This window comes from Anastrepha ludens, chromosome 6, assembly GCF_028408465.1.
Source record: "Anastrepha ludens isolate Willacy chromosome 6, idAnaLude1.1, whole genome shotgun sequence".
NCBI classification, from domain to species: Eukaryota; Metazoa; Arthropoda; class Insecta; order Diptera; family Tephritidae; genus Anastrepha; species Anastrepha ludens.
In genome coordinates, this window is record NC_071502.1 from 24740700 (window position 1) to 24758356 (window position 17657).

The 17657-nt window shown below is 35.9% G+C and overlaps 2 protein-coding genes across 2 annotated transcripts; both read right to left on the reverse strand.

Annotated features, from left to right (window-relative positions):
* Positions 1–4399: 4399 nt before the first annotated feature.
* On the reverse strand, positions 4400–5114 carry LOC128868123 (coenzyme Q-binding protein COQ10, mitochondrial-like). The gene has a single exon (XM_054109883.1). The coding sequence runs from the start codon at positions 4875–4877 to the stop codon at positions 4434–4436; it is 444 nt and encodes a 147-aa protein (XP_053965858.1). The 5' UTR covers positions 4878–5114; the 3' UTR covers positions 4400–4433.
* A 10124-nt stretch (positions 5115–15238) lies between these two features.
* LOC128868166 (coenzyme Q-binding protein COQ10, mitochondrial-like) lies at positions 15239–15951 on the reverse strand. Its single transcript, XM_054109970.1, has one exon. It carries the CDS (start codon positions 15712–15714, stop codon positions 15271–15273), a length of 444 nt encoding a protein of 147 aa, XP_053965945.1. The 5' UTR covers positions 15715–15951; the 3' UTR covers positions 15239–15270.
* Positions 15952–17657: the final 1706 nt, after the last annotated feature.

The window sequence follows — 17657 nt, forward strand, 5'->3', positions numbered from 1 at the left end:
ACGTACATTTTGAGTTGTGACCCTTTTGTATTTAGGGTGCGATATACTAGCAAACCCGGCCCCCTTCGCTGGGCACACTAAAATAGAATAGATATGGTTTAGAACAGAAAATACATGATTTTCATATTATTTATTTCTTTATTCTTCATTCAAGCGCTTTGGCATAAACAATATTTTTTGTTTTTCTATTTGTTTTTGAGTAAATATAAAATATAAATTGAAAATCAGGAAAAAAGAAGATTGTTTTTAAATTTCAAATCAACGCATATGAATAAACAATCGTCTTTTTTCCTGATCATCCATGAATTTTTCGTTTCAATTTATATGTTTTATTAAGCATTGGAGCTTTTTTAACCATTATCCATTTATATTTTTCAAAAAAAAAAACGAAACCAAATTTTTTTTCCACGAACACATAATTTCATTCGGATTTCACATTAAATTCTCAAATTTCGTAAGAAATTACTCACTGTTCCAAAATCCACTCCAAAAAAATTCACAAACAATTTTTACATGTTGCACTTACGTTTTTTCCTTATGGCATCCAAATCAGAAAGAAATATTGACACATTGTAACTCACACTGTCAATTTGACAGTTCAGTTCCGCCCCAAGCGTTAAAACAGTAAGCGACATTATGGCTGGTTCAAAAGAGCGCTGTACCCGTTGCCAGTGCTCCGAATTACAACCAAACTTTACGAAACCCATTTTCAATACTTACTTAACAATGTGTGTAAGTTTGGTTTAATTCGGTTCAAAGACACGGCGGGTCCACGTTTTGGCATATATTTCGAGACCCTAGTCATCAATAGGTATGAAAATTACCCCGTATTAAAGCACTTATCAACAGCTTTCATTTGATATCCATATTGTACAAACACATTCTAGGGTCCACGTTTTGGTCTCTATCTCGAGACCCTAGTCACGGAGCGGATGGAAATACTCTGAACTAAAGCATTCACCAACAGCTTCCATTTGATGCCCATATTGTACATACACATCCGAAGGTTACCCGGGTCCACGTTTTGACCTATATCCCGAGACCCTATCTACCAATAGGTATCCAAACTATACGGAAACCATCAATACCTCCTTAACAATGTGTGTAAGTTTTGGTTTAATTCGGTGCAAAGACACGGCGGGTCCACATTTTGGCATATATTTCCAGACCCTAGTCATCAATAGGTATGAAAATTACCCCGTATTAAAGCACTTATCAACAGCTTTCATTTGATACCCATATTGTACATACACAACCAAAGGTTACCCGGGTCCACGTGTTGACCTATATCTCGAGACCCCAGTCACGGAGCGGCATAAAAAATACTCTGTACTAAAGCATTCACTAGCAGCTTCCATTTGATACCCATATTGTACATACACATCCGAAGGTTACCCGGGTCCACGTTTTGACCTATATCTCGAGCCCTATTTCCAAAATAAAATATAATCGCCGGCGTTGAAGTGGTGGTGGGGTGCACGCTTCAGCTACTAAGTGAAACTTGGTCCTTTGACTACATACAGTTTATAACCTAAATGCTCCCTACGCTATCTGTAGAAAATGATTGTCTGCAACTACCGCGTGATACGAGCAAGCCTTCTGAATGTGGCTTACAAGGCCGTATCGACGATATACTACTGTGGGCAAAAAGTAAGGTGAATTTATTTGTTAAGCTTCGCGGGATTAAAATTTCGCTCTAGTTATTTTTTTCATGAGTTGGCAGCACTGTTAATAACATCTGAGCCAACTTTCATGTGAATGTCAATATTAGTAATATATTTACGCTTGCCAGAGTGCATTTTTCGATTTTTACAATGTCTGATTTGATTGAGCAGAGAAGTGCCATCAAATTTTGTTTGCGGAATGAAATTTCGGCTACGAATAAACAATCGTCTTTTTTCCTGATCATCCATGAATTTTTCGTTTCAATTTATATGTTTTATTAAGCATTGGAGCTTTTTTAACCATTATCCATTTATATTTTCAAAAAAAAAAAAACTAAAAAAAAAATTTTTTCCACGAACACATAATTTCATTCGGATTTCACATTAAATTCTCAAATTTCGTAAGAAATTACTCACTGTTCCAAAATCCACTCCAAAAAAATTCACAAACAATTTTTACATGTTGCACTTACGTTTTTTCCTTATGGCATCCAAATCAGAAAGAAATATTGACACATTGTAACTCACACTGTCAATTTGACAGTTCAGTTCCGCCCCAAGCGTTAAAAAAGTAAGCGGCATTATGGCTGGTTCAAAAGAACGCTGTACCCGTTGCCAGTGCTCCGAATTACAACCAAACTTTACGAAACCCATTTTCAATACTTACTTAAAAATGTGCGTAAGTTTGGTTTAATTCGGTGCAAAGACACGGGGGGTCCACGTTTTGGCATATATTTCGAGACCCTAGTCATCAACAGGTATGAAAATTACCCCGTATTAAAGCACTTATCAACAGCTTTCATTTGATACCCATATTGTACATACACAACCAAAGGTTACCCGGGTCCACGTGTTGACCTATATCTCGAGACCCCAGTCACGGAGCGGCATGAAAAATACTCTGTACTAAAGCATTCACCAACAGCTTCAATTTGATATCCATATTGTACAAACACATTCTAGGGTCCACGTTTTGGTCTCTATCTCGAGACCCTAGTCACGGAGCGGATGGAAATACTCTGAACTAAATCATTCACCGACAGCTTCCATTTGATACCCATATTGTACATACACATCCGAAGGTTACCGGGTCCACGTTTTGACCTATATCTCGAGACCCTATCTACCAATAGGTATCCAAACTATACGGAAACCATCTTCAATACCTCCTTAACAATGTGTGTAATTTGGTTTAATTCGGTGCAAAGACACGGCGGGTCCACGTTTTGGCATATATTTCCAGACCCTAGTCATCAATAGGTATGAAAATTACCCCGTATTAAAGCACTTATCAACAGCTTTCATTTGATACCCATATTGTACATACACAACCAAAGGTTACCCGGGTCCACGTGTTGTCCTATATCTCGAGACCCGTCACGGAGCGGCATAAAAAATACTCTGTACTAAAGCATTCACCAACAGCTTCAATTTGATATCCATATTGTACAAACACATTCTAGGGTCCACGTTTTGGTCTCTATCTCGAGACCCTAGTCACGGAGCGGCATGAAAAATACTCTGGACTAAAGCATTCACCAGCAGCTTCCATTTGATATCCATATTGTACATACACATCCGAAGGTTACCCGGGTCCACGTTTTGACCTATATCTCGAGCCCTATTTCCAAAATAAAATATAATCCATGTTACTCGTGGATGATGTAGCTTTCGAATGGTGAAAGAATCGCTCCAGTAGTTTTTGAGCCTATTCATTACAAACAAACAAAGTTTTCCTCTTTATAATATTAATATAGATGTATTAAACTATGTTAATGTAAATTTTTATTAAAAAATATTGAAAATTGACAAATTTATGTAATTAAACGTAACGAGTTAAAAACAAATGATTATTAAAAAATATTGAAAATTGACAAATTTTTTTTTTTTTTTTTTTTTTAGAATAATTCGCAAGCTCGTCCAGCAAGACCCATATCGACTAAGAAAATAAACTTCGATACTGAATGAAAAAGTTCTGTCTGAATGTGTTTCATTAGAACAACCAACTGTCTTTCAAATCGCAATAACGGTAGTTAAGTATTGCACGTTCATAGCTTTAATAGTTTACCGATAAGAAAGTTAACCCTTAACGACCGCTACATCCCTGGTTTGTTGACCACATAAAATTATAAATCAAGTAAATATATTGAATTAATATCAAAATAAATCAGATTAATGTTTAGTTAAAGTTTTCATTCTTATAAACGTTTCAGAATTTCACCTCTAATTTCCCCGACGTCTTATTGGCGAGTATTACAAAAAAGCTCTCGGCCGTTAAGAGTTAATATCATCCATCCACTCATACATTTTACCCAGGAACTTAAAAAAGCACGGTTGTTATACCACAAAAAGGAACTGTAACAGTTTGGTTATTATTTCTTGTTTTAAAATGTTTATTTACAATAGACTTAACCACTAATTTAATAAATTTGTTATATTTGAGTAATTTTGTTTGAAAAAGATACACACCTCAGCTCTGGGTACTGTCGGTGAGGCTTTTTTTTTCTTGTTTGCTTATGATTACCATGTAAAGCTATGTACAAAATAGTGTGATCTCGTGTGAACTATAAGTAAAAATATACTTATGTATGTATGCACTTATGTACAAATGTATGTATAAGTTTAACAATGATATTTTTGCAATATATAATAATAATATATAATATAATATATAATATAATAATAAAAGTATATAAATAAAAATAATCAATCACACAAAAGTACTTGAATACGGAGTTATTTATGTTTAACTTGTTCATTGCGTCTTGGTCAAGATCTTCGCCATAATATAAGCGATTTAATTGAAGGTGGTCCATATCGTCGTTCAGCTTCCGCCACAAAAGCATGGTCCATTTGATCGCAAATTAAATCGAAAAAAATATTTGCAATATTGCTGTGTATCAGCGATTTGAATTCGAAAGCTACTTTGAAATCCACAACACAAGATTGTGGAATATCCTTCAGACCGGGACTAAATCGCCAATTGTTACGCAAATAGTTGAATAATCTTCCATCTGTGCATACAGATTTTACCAGCACAGGATTTTGAAGCGAAACATTTGATGTATAACTTTCATTCAGCGGTGGGAAACCGACAATTAAGTCAGCCTTGAAGCCGTCATTACGCTTACTGTGTACGAGTGATTTCTTCACGTATGGCACAAACTTATAATAGTTCGATACGTCGGCGACCACATCATACATTTCTTGCATCGAGTATCTGCAAATTTGCGAAACGCCAACTTAAGTGAGTAATAGCGGATGCAATACACATTTGCACGCCTACCCAATTAACTCCTTTTTGGCATATTCCCGATTCTTGTTTGTAAGATCACTAAAAGTGAAGAAGTCTCGTTGAGGACAGTTCACGTTTCTGCCGGCAGCTGTGCTACAAAGAGAAGTAAACAAACTTGAAAAAATTAAGTTGCGAATTGCGATTTCCATATCGAGTTCATGTAGACACATTCGAACTGGTACGATATGCTTTGGTAGGGGGGTTATATAATTTTCATTGAAATTAGATTTTTCTATGAAATAAGTAATACTTACAATTGTGTGTAGGTGCAACCGATAAGTTGCCTATTTGCCAGCAACAATTTTGCGTTCTTGAACATTACGCCACACAAAATTCCACAGCTACGTGTGAACGATCTGCCCATCTGGAATTCACTATTTACACTATTGAAACAATAACACACGAATTGTTTTTTTTTTTTGTGCTTTGAAAATTTATTATTATTTAAAATTCTTATTTTCGTGTTCTCCGTATTCAAGTCAAGTTACAACTGAGCATAATTCAATAATGAATCATGACAACTGATTCCATTTTTTTCAATGAGGTTATGATGTCAGTGAAGGAAATATTTCTGCCGGTTTCACAGTAGTTTCTGTGAAGTGAATTTTAAAGCGTGTATATGTAAAATATCTTATAACTCAAGAACGGGCTCACCTATCCAAACCAAATTTTTAGGCTTTGTTTGGACTATTCAGTAGATGGTTTGTGTTTTGAAATTTTAAGAATCGGATACCAGGGTCTCGAGAAATAGGCCAAAACGTGAACCCGGGTAACCCTAGGATGTGTTTGTACAATATGGGTAGCAAATGGAAGCGGTTGATGATTTCTATAGTATAGAGTATTTTTCATACCGTTCCGTGACTAGGGTCTGGAGATATAATCCAAAACGTGGACCCGGGTAACCCTAGGATGTGTTTGTACAATATGGGTAGCAAATGGAAGCTGCTGATGATTCTATAGTATAGAGTGTTTTTGATGCCGCTCCGTGACTAGGGTCTCGAGATATCGGCCAAAATGTGGACCCCGATAACTTAAGGATGTGTTCGTACAATATGGGTAGCAAATGGGAGCTGTTGATAAATGCTAATGAAAAGAGGACTTTTCTTTTCGCTAGGTAACTAAGGACTCCAGATATAGACCAATTGGGAACTCGCCTTCAGGTTAAGAGATTGCATTGCATTCTTATGTACTACAACCAGTTATAATGTTTTAAGCGGCGGGCGGTCCCTTCTTCTCTGTCTGTGGCATTTACCGAAGCGTATTTGTTGAGGTGGGTAACACGTGTTAGCCCGCAATGTGTGACCTGCCCATCTCAATCTGTTGATCATGATTGTGGTTATCACAGATGGGATATAGCTTTTAAAAAATTAGAAATTTTCAATGTGGGCAGTATATTAACAAATGTAAGTGGCGTTCCTCAAACAGTCGGTTCTATGTTACCGGAACACCCGGACTTACTATATGTAGTATATCCGGTCAAGGACTGTCACTCCAGCAGCACTCCCCGTACAAGTATGGGGAATGTTTTTCCTCTTACAACAACAAGAGGACCTTAAAAGAACCATAGGCAATACTAGTAAGACACTGAATGTCCGTGCCCAGCACTGATGCATAAGAGGGGCAAACACCAGTGTAAACATATTTTACCAGAGGAAAAAAGGGCTCCATAAAATAGGACAAACACTAAAATTTGTTGAGGAATTTGGGCTCAGAGAAATACTTTTAATCCATGAAAAAGGCACAATACATCTTTCAGGTCGTAGTGCTAAGTGCTCTTATAATAATAAAAAAAAAATACATTTAAAACTAGTTACCTAAAAGAGTTTTGAGCCAATTTCGAAACAAATTTACCACAGTAATACGGGTTTTAAAATTAGAGCATAAAATTATTGTTGCCTATTTTTTCATAAGAAGAAGAAGAGAGCCGGCTCCAAACAGCTGTTTTCTAAATCACTATTTTCATATTACCAGATATGATTTAGTTGTTAAATAATACCCAAAATGTCCACGGCGAAAACGCATGGAGGCACACTATGGTAATACAACGTGGAATAAGCGAACACAGCCTCCGGAAGACTGGTCTAAGCCATTACCTGAGTGGTTGGCGAAGAAGTATGAGAATACTTATTTGGAGTTGAAACAAATGAAATTGGATGGACGAAGAACATCTGAAGTGATTGAAAAATCATATTGTGCGATAATGTAGATCAAAAAGTTTAGACACTACTGAAATGAGACATTTTGAGACCTTTTTTATTAAATATCTCGAAAACTAAGCGAAATATCAAAAAATTTTACTTACACATATGTACATACACACAACATATATACATATATCCGCATATATAAATACATATATAAGTTCACAAATTTAAATTTGCTTATGCCATCCTTCTGTGTGCCTGGTAATAAAGCATTTTCTATACATACATATATATACGTATATCTTTTCTCTTCTTCTTTTTGGTGTCGCTTTTTCGTTTCATCGAGTCTCAAATCACTCCCAACGATTCTAAAGAAGTTTTCACTTCAAAATGTCCCATTTTAAAAATAAAGTACTTTCTTTTTTTGATTCTTCATGCAAACTAAATTATATTTTCGTATTATTATATAGTATTATTATGTGTTATTTTATTATTAAAATATAATCATATATTTTTTCGACTAAATCACTGGCACGCATATTTATTGAAATCGGTAAACTGTATAACAGAAATTTGTACGGCAATAAGAGCAGAGTTTTGTGCTTATTTTAAATAAAATATTATAAGGCAGTCAAAAGGTCTGTTCATGAAGCAAATAAATTGTAAAAATTGTAACAAATTAACAAGTTTTGGTGTTCATGTATCCAAAACAATTGCAAAGTAAGGGAGAGTGAGAGAGCAAAATAACATTTCAATTTGAGGGGAAGTAGCAAGTTTTTACTGTATACATTTTGACGTGATAACGTCTTATAATTCGATTTAGCCGGCTGGTCGTTACCTTGCATGAACTGCAAGCGAAAGCGCGGAACGAACGATATAGAGCACAATCGGCCCCCGCATTCGGCAACGTTCGACATCTGCACACCTACTTGAGTGAACATATGTATATATGTATGTATATGCGCATATGTACATATATAAATTCGCATATTTGTATTTGCATATGCCTTCTTCCCGTGTGCATGGTAATGAATCATTTCTCTGTTGCGAATAGGACGATGATAGGAAAAATAGGAAATGAAAGGGAGTGTTTCGAGTGTAAAGTGTCTTGAAAAAGGCAAATCGATGATGTTGCCTCTTAGTGTTTTTGACTTATTAACGTCTGATGCACAATCGAAATTGAACATATCTTTCATGAATTTGAGAAATGTTTCGTCAACTTTCATGTTTGTGTAAATTTAACTTGACCTATTCCATTGCGATTCCATTTACCTCCTCCTCTATATCCATACAAAATATCTATCAAACAAATAAAATTAAAATTTTGTTTTGAAAATTGCAACCAGTACATCAGTATTTTCTTATGACGTTCTCACGTTAAACTATCGTCATTAAACCGACTTACAGACTTACTTTTTTACTTGTAAGAATTTGCAAGTGAGAGAAACAGTTAAACGCAAAGTAAAAATAAACACGAATTAAAATTTTTCGAATTGAGATAAAATTCTAAATTTAAATTAAAAAAATTGATTAAAATGGAGTATCTAATTTAGATATCCTATATTAAATAGAAATCGGTCAATCATGTAGAGGCATGCACTTCTGAACCACAGCTTCCAGTCACCGCTGCTGCAGTTTGCGAAATGCAAATCGAAAGCATTGAAGATATCTTTGGTGTTTTATGCTTGCACTTCTTGGTTATTAACTAATTTGGCAATATATGTATGTATATCATATACTTGCATAGGGGGCGTCCATAAATTACGTGAGATGTTTAAGGGGGGGAGGGGGTCGAGCCAAATCTCATCTAATCTTACGTTGGAGAGAGGGGGGGGGGGGGGGGGGTCTCGGCAAATATCACGCAATTTTTTTCTGATTGAAACAAAAAAATTGTACATGCTTAAGATTTAATCTCAAACGTAATCGTAGTATGATTAAGATCATTCACTAATTCGTTCAAAAGAAAATAATTTCATTCATACTTCGACGTTATACATTACTACTGTCAAGCCACCATATTTGTTTTATACCAAATAGCTCAATTTAATCTGAATTTGCGGTACAGTGTAGCCCGTCGGTTGTTTTCGCGCCACTATGAGCCGAAAGCCCTATCACTCAGGTTGACGTTTGACAATTCCGGACTTTAAAGAACATGACGGAAAATCATTTGCTCCATTTCTAATACGCGTACCGATTCAACCGCTGAATGCCTGCATCAGCACGCCTATTGATCTCTATTGCCCAAGTATACGTGATGATTTAGAGAAAATATGCTGCAGTACATGCGGTATTTACTTCGCATCTATCACAAGAGCTGCAGAGCACAGGAGAGCAGCTCACATTGCACCAGCTAAGCAAGCGCGTATGTTCCGCAAAGTGCGACCCTCACGGATTGTCACAAGACGAGCTAATGAGTTACTGTGCGCAAGCGTCAACGGCTTAGAGTGGCTAGATTAGAACGAAGTTGAAGGAGCACATGATTTTACTGAAAATCATATGGACATGTTGGTCCCAATAGTCTCTCTTGAAACCGCGCATGATTCTCCATGGACTGAATTAGAGTAGATATTCTTTTTTTAATCGCAGTAGTTACGATTTAAGTCTTCTATTGATAAATTTTTATTACACTAATAACTCTCAGCAATATTGATTACTAGTCTTAACTAGTCGTAAATAAAAGCACGAAGCAATTTTTTTTTCTTTTTACAATAACAATCCAACGCGTTTACATAAGAAACCCACATTTTGAAAAATCTCACGTGAGATTGGGGGATGGGGGGGGGGGTTGAATAAAATCTCACGATACCTCACGTAATTTATGGACGCCCCCATACATGCATATACAGCAGCAAGGAAAATATATAGAAAGCTATGATTGCCACAACAATTCAATTGAAAATTTAATGTTCTTCATCTGACATCGTTGATGAAATAGAATAAATTATTATGGACGAAATAAATCATGTAGTGCTAGGGTCGTTATTTTGCATTATATTTGCTTTATTTTTTAATTTTTTTTTTTAAATTTTTGTGACTTCTTCCCGTCAACAATTTAATAAGGTGAGCTTGCAAATTTTTACTGCTTTGCGTTCATTTAATTTTTTTTATTTTTCTCTTTGAGAGCGAATTCTCGGAAATTAAGGGGGAACGCCACTGTTTGGGGCCAAAAAATAGTCGATTTTTGTGATTTTTTTTTTTTTGTAAGTAGGAAAGATTATTCGAGGACCGAACAAAAGGCAATTTATTATATCGCACCCTAAATACAAAAGGGGCACAACTCTAAATTTTCCACACTCGAGCTTGACTTGTTTACAGTAGCACAGAAACCAAACTATGTGATATATCACGCTGAAATTTGCCATGTAAGCTTATAACAGTCCTACCAAAAAACAAAAAAATTATTTTTGCCATATGTCATCCGCGGACCGTTTTATTGATACCGTCTCGTTCATATTTGAGCAGAACGTACATTTTGAGTTGTGACCCTTTTGTATTTAGGGTGCGATATACTAGCAAACCCGGCCCCCTTCGCTGGGCACACTAAAATAGAATAGATATGGTTTAGAACAGAAAATATATGATTTTCATATTATTTATTTCTTTATTCTTCATTCAAGCGCTTTGGCATAAACAATATTTTTTGTTTTTCTATTTGTTTTTGAGTAAATATAAAATATAATTTGAAAATCAGGAAAAAAGAAGATTGTTTTTAAATTTCAAATCAACGCATATGAATAAACAATCGTCTTTTTTCCTGATCATCCATGAATTTTTCGTTTCAATTTATATGTTTTATTAAGCATTGGAGCTTTTTAACCATTATCCATTTATATTTTTCAAAAAAAAAAAACGAAAACAAATTTTTTTTCCACGAACACATAATTTCATTCGGATTTCACATTAAATTCTCAAATTTCGTAAGAAATTACTCACTGTTCCAAAATCCACTCCAAAAAAATTCACAAACAATTTTTACATGTTGCACTTACGTTTTTTCCTTATGGCATCCAAATCAGAAAGAAATATTGACACATTGTAACTCACACTGTCAATTTGACAGTTCAGTTCCGCCCCAAGCGTTAAAACAGTAAGCGACATTATGGCTGGTTCAAAAGAGCGCTGTACCCGTTGCCAGTGCTCCGAATTACAACCAAACTTTACGAAACCCATTTTCAATACTTACTTAACAATGTGTGTAAGTTTGGTTTAATTCGGTTCAAAGACACGGCGGGTCCACGTTTTGGCATATATTTCGAGACCCTAGTCATCAATAGGTATGAAAATTACCCCGTATTAAAGCACTTATCAACAGCTTTCATTTGATATCCATATTGTACATACACATTCTAGGGTCCACGTTTTGGTCTCTATCTCGAGACCCTAGTCACGGAGCGGATGGAAATACTCTGAACTAAAGCATTCACCAACAGCTTCCATTTGATGCCCATATTGTACATACACATCCGAAGGTTACCCGGGTCCACGTTTTGACCTATATCCCGAGACCCTATCTACCAATAGGTATCCAAACTATACGGAAACCATCAATACCTCCTTAACAATGTGTGTAAGTTTGGTTTAATTCGGTGCAAAGACACGGCGGGTCCACATTTTGGCATATATTTCCAGACCCTAGTCATCAATAGGTATGAAAATTACCCCGTATTAAAGCACTTATCAACAGCTTTCATTTGATACCCATATTGTACATACACAACCAAAGGTTACCCGGGTCCACGTGTTGACCTATATCTCGAGACCCCAGTCACGGAGCGGCATGAAAAATACTCTATACTAAAGCATTCACCAACAGCTTCAATTTGATATCCATATTGTACAAACACATTCTAGGGTCCACGTTTTGGTCTCTATCTCGAGACCCTAGTCACGGAGCGGCATGAAAAATACTCTGTACTAAAGCATTCACTAGCAGCTTCCATTTGATACCCATATTGTACATACACATCCGAAGGTTACCCGGGTCCACGTTTTGACCTATATCTCGAGCCCTATTTCCAAAATAAAATATAATCCATGTTACTCGTGGATGATGTAGCTTTCGAATGGTGAAAGAATTTTTAAAATCGGTCAAGTAGTTTTTGAGCCTATTCATTACAAACAAACAAAGTTTTCCTCTTTATAATATTAGTATAGATTACGTCCTGATCTTTCGCCGGCGTTGAAGTGGTGGTGGGGTGCACGCTTCAGCTACTAAGTGAAACTTGGTCCTTTGACTACATACAGTTTATAACCTAAATGCTCCCTACGCTATCTGTAGAAAATGATTGTCTGCAACTACCGCGTGATACGAGCAAGCCTTCTGAATGTGGCTTACAAGGCCGTATCGACGATATACTACTGTGGGCAAAAAGTAAGGTGAATTTATTTGTTAAGCTTCGCGGGATTAAAATTTCGCTCTAGTTATTTTTTTCATGAGTTGGCAGCACTGTTAATAACATCTGAGCCAACTTTCATGTGAATGTCAATATTAGTAATATATTTACGCTTGCCAGAGTGCATTTTTCGATTTTTACAATGTCTGATTTGATTGAGCAGAGAAGTGCCATCAAATTTTGTTTGCGGAATGAAATTTCGGCTACGAATAAACAATCGTCTTTTTTCCTGATCATCCATGAATTTTTCGTTTCAATTTATATGTTTTATTAAGCATTGGAGCTTTTTTAACCATTATCCATTTATATTTTCAAAAAAAAAAAAACGAAAAAAAAAATTTTTTCCACGAACACATAATTTCATTCGGATTTCACATTAAATTCTCAAATTTCGTAAGAAATTACTCACTGTTCCAAAATCCACTCCAAAAAAATTCACAAACAATTTTTACATGTTGCACTTACGTTTTTTCCTTATGGCATCCAAATCAGAAAGAAATATTGACACATTGTAACTCACACTGTCAATTTGACAGTTCAGTTCCGCCCCAAGCGTTAAAAAAGTAAGCGGCATTATGGCTGGTTCAAAAGAACGCTGTACCCGTTGCCAGTGCTCCGAATTACAACCAAACTTTACGAAACCCATTTTCAATACTTACTTAACAATGTGTGTAAGTTTGGTTTAATTCGGTGCAAAGACACGGCGGGTCCACATTTTGGCATATATTTCCAGACCCTAGTCATCAATAGGTATGAAAATTACCCCGTATTAAAGCACTTATCAACAGCTTTCATTTGATACCCATATTGTACATACACAACCAAAGGTTACCCGGGTCCACGTGTTGACCTATATCTCGAGACCCCAGTCACGGAGCGGCATGAAAAATACTCTGTACTAAAGCATTCACCAACAGCTTCAATTTGATATCCATATTGTACAAACACATTCTAGGGTCCACGTTTTGGTCTCTATCTCGAGACCCTAGTCACGGAGCGGATGGAAATACTCTGAACTAAAGCATTCACCGACAGCTTCCATTTGATACCCATATTGTACATACACATCCGAAGGTTACCGGGTCCACGTTTTGACCTATATCTCGAGACCCTATCTACCAATAGGTATCCAAACTATACGGAAACCATCTTCAATACCTCCTTAACAATGTGTGTAATTTGGTTTAATTCGGTGCAAAGACACGGCGGGTCCACGTTTTGGCATATATTTCCAGACCCTAGTCATCAATAGGTATGAAAATTACCCCGTATTAAAGCACTTATCAACAGCTTTCATTTGATACCCATATTGTACATACACAACCAAAGGTTACCCGGGTCCACGTGTTGACCTATATCTCGAGACCCCAGTCACGGAGCGGCATAAAAAATACTCTGTACTAAAGCATTCACCAACAGCTTCAATTTGATATCCATATTGTACAAACACATTCTAGGGTCCACGTTTTGGTCTCTATCTCGAGACCCTAGTCACGGAGCGGCATGAAAAATACTCTGGACTAAAGCATTCACCAGCAGCTTCCATTTGATACCCATATTGTACATACACATCCGAAGGTTACCCGGGTCCACGTTTTGACCTATATCTCGAGCCCTATTTCCAAAAATAAAATATAATCCATGTTACTCGTGGATGATGTAGCTTTCGAATGGTGAAAGAATTTTTAAAATCGCTCCAGTAGTTTTTGAGCCTATTCATTACAAACAAACAAAGTTTTCCTCTTTATAATATTAATATAGATGTATTAAACTATGTTAACGTAAATTTTTATTAAAAAATATTGAAAATTTACAAATTTATGTAATTAAACGTAACGAGTTAAAAACAAATGATTATTAAAAAATATTGAAAATTGACAAATTTTTTTTTTTTTTTTTTTTTTTTAGAATAATTCGCAAGCTCGTCCAGCAAGACCCATATCGACTAAGAAAATAAACTTCGATACTGAATGAAAAAGTTCTGTCTGAATGTGTTTCATTAGAACAACCAACTGTCTTTCAAATCGCAATAACGGTAGTTAAGTATTGCACGTTCATAGCTTTAATAGTTTACCGATAAGAAAGTTAACCCTTAACGACCGCTACATCCCTGGTTTGTTGACCACATAAAATTATAAATCAAGTAAATATATTGAATTAATATCAAAATAAATCAGATTAATGTTTAGTTAAAGTTTTCATTCTTATAAACGTTTCAGAATTTCACCTCTAATTTCCCCGGCGTCTTATTGGCGAGTATTACAAAAAAGCTCTCGGCCTTTAAGAGTTAATATCATCCATCCACTCATACATTTTACCCAGGAACTTAAAAAAGCACGGTTGTTATACCACAAAAAGGAACTGTAACAGTTTGGTTATTATTTCTTGTTTTAAAATGTTTATTTACAATAGACTTAACCACTAATTTAATAAATTTGTTATCTTTGAGTAATTTTGTTTGAAAAAGATACACACCTCAGCTCTGGGTACTGTCGGTGAGGCTTTTTTTTCTTGTTTGCTTATGATTACCATGTAAAGCTATGTACAAAATAGTGTGATCTCGTGTGAACTATAAGTAAAAATATACTTATGTATGTATGCACTTATGTACAAATGTATGTATAAGTTTAACAATGATATTTTTGCAATATATAATAATAATATATAATATCATATATAATATAATAATAAAAGTATATAAATAAAAAAAATCAATCACACAAAAGTACTTGAATACGGAGTTATTTATGTTTAACTTGTTCATTGCGTCTTGGTCAAGATCTTCGCCATAATATAAGCGATTTAATTGAAGGTGGTCCATATCGTCGTTCAGCTTCCGCCACAAAAGCATGGTCCATTTGATCGCAAATTAAATCGAAAAAAATATTTGCAATATTGCTGTGTATCAGCGATTTGAATTCGAAAGCTACTTTGAAATCCACAACACAAGATTGTGGAATATCCTTCAGACCGGGACTAAATCGCCAATTGTTACGCAAATAGTTGAATAATCTTCCATCTGTGCATACAGATTTTACCAGCACAGGATTTTGAAGCGAAACGTTTGAGGTATAACTTTCGTTCAGCGGTGGGAAACCGACAATTAAGTCAGCCTTGAAGCCGTCATTACGCTTACTGTGTACGAGTGATTTCTTCACGTATGGCACAAACTTATAATAGTTCGATACGTCGGCGACCACATCATACATTTCTTGCATCGAGTATCTGCAAATTTGCGAAACGCCAACTTAAGTGAGTAATAGCGGATGCAATACACATTTGCACGCCTACCCAATTAACTCCTTTTTGGCATATTCCCGATTCTTGTTTGTAAGATCACTAAAAGTGAAGAAGTCTCGTTGAGGACAGTTCACGTTTCTGCCGGCAGCTGTGCTACAAAGAGAAGTAAACAAACTTGAAAAAATTAAGTTGCGAATTGCGATTTCCATATCGAGTTCATGTAGACACATTCGAACTGGTACGATATGCTTTGGTAGGGGGTTATATAATTTTCATTGAAATTAGATTTTTCTATGAAATAAGTAATACTTACAATTGTGTGTAGGTGCAACCGATAAGTTGCCTATTTGCCAGCAACAATTTTGCGTTCTTGAACATTACGCCACAAAAAATTCCACAGCTACGTGTGAACGATCTGCCCATCTGGAATTCACTATTTACACTATTGAAACAATAACACACGAATTGTTTTTTTTTTTTTGTGCTTTGAAAATTTATTATTTATTATTATTTAAAATTTTTATTTTCGTGTTCTCCGTATTCAAGTCAAGTTACAACTGAGCATAATTCAATAATGAATCATGACAACTGATTCCATTTTTTTCAATGAGGTTATGATGTCAGTGAAGGAAATATTTCTGCCGGTTTCACAGTAGTTTCTGTGAAGTGAATTTTAAAGCGTGTATATGTAAAATATCTTATAACTCAAGAACGGGCTCACCTATCCAAACCAAATTTTTAGGCTTTGTTTGGACTATTCAGTAGATGGTTTGTGTTTTGAAATTTTAAGAATCGGATACCAGGGTCTCGAGAAATAGGCCAAAACGTGAACCCGGGTAACCCTAGGATGTGTTTGTACAATATGGGTAGCAAATGGAAGCGGTTGATGATTTCTATAGTATAGAGTATTTTTCATACCGTTCCGTGACTAGGGTCTGGAGATATAATCCAAAACGTGGACCCGGGTAACCCTAGGATGTGTTTGTACAATATGGGTAGCAAATGGAAGCTGCTGATGATTCTATAGTATAGAGTGTTTTTGATGCCGCTCCGTGACTAGGGTCTCGAGATATCGGCCAAAATGTGGACCCCGATAACTTAAGGATGTGTTCGTACAATATGGGTAGCAAATGGGAGCTGTGGATAAATGCTAATGAAAAGAGGACTTTTCTTTTCGCTAGGTAACTAAGGACTCCAGATATAGACCAATTGGGAACTCGCCTTCAGGTTAAGAGATTGCATTGCATTCTTATGTACTACAACCAGTTATAATGTTTTAAGCGGCGGGCGGTCCCTTCTTCTCTGTCTGTGGCATTTACCGAAGCGTATTTGTTGAGGTGGGTAACACGTGTTAGCCCGCAATGTGTGACCTGCCCATCTCAATCTGTTGATCATGATTGTGGTTATCACAGATGGGATATAGCTTTTAAAAAATTAGAAATTTTCAATGTGGGCAGTATATTAACAAATGTAAGTGGCGTTCCTCAAACAGTCGGTTCTATGTTACCGGAACACCCGGACTTACTATATGTAGTATATCCGGTCAAGGACTGTCACTCCAGCAGCAAGTATGGGGAATGTTTTTCCTCTTACAACAACAAGAGGACCTTAAAAGAACCATAGGCAATACTAGTAAGACACTGAATGTCCGTGTCCAGCACTGATGCATAAGAGGGGCAAACACCAGTGTAAACATATTTTACCAGAGGAAAAAGGGCTCCATAAAATAGGACAAACACTAAAATTTGTTGAGGAATTTGGGCTCAGAGAAATACTTTTAATCCATGAAAAAGGCACAATACATCTTTCAGGTCCTAGTGCTAAGTGCTCTTATAATAATAAAAAAAAAAATACATTTAAAACTAGTTACCTAAAAGAGTTTTGAGCCAATTTCGAAACAAATTTACCACAGTAATACGGG

Bases quoted from the DNA above. Each gene is read 5' to 3' on its own strand.
- LOC128868123 (XM_054109883.1), bottom strand. From the start codon at position 4,877: ATGCAAGAAATGTATGATGTGGTCGCCGACGTATCGAACTATTATAAG.
- LOC128868166 (XM_054109970.1), bottom strand. From the start codon at position 15,714: ATGCAAGAAATGTATGATGTGGTCGCCGACGTATCGAACTATTATAAG.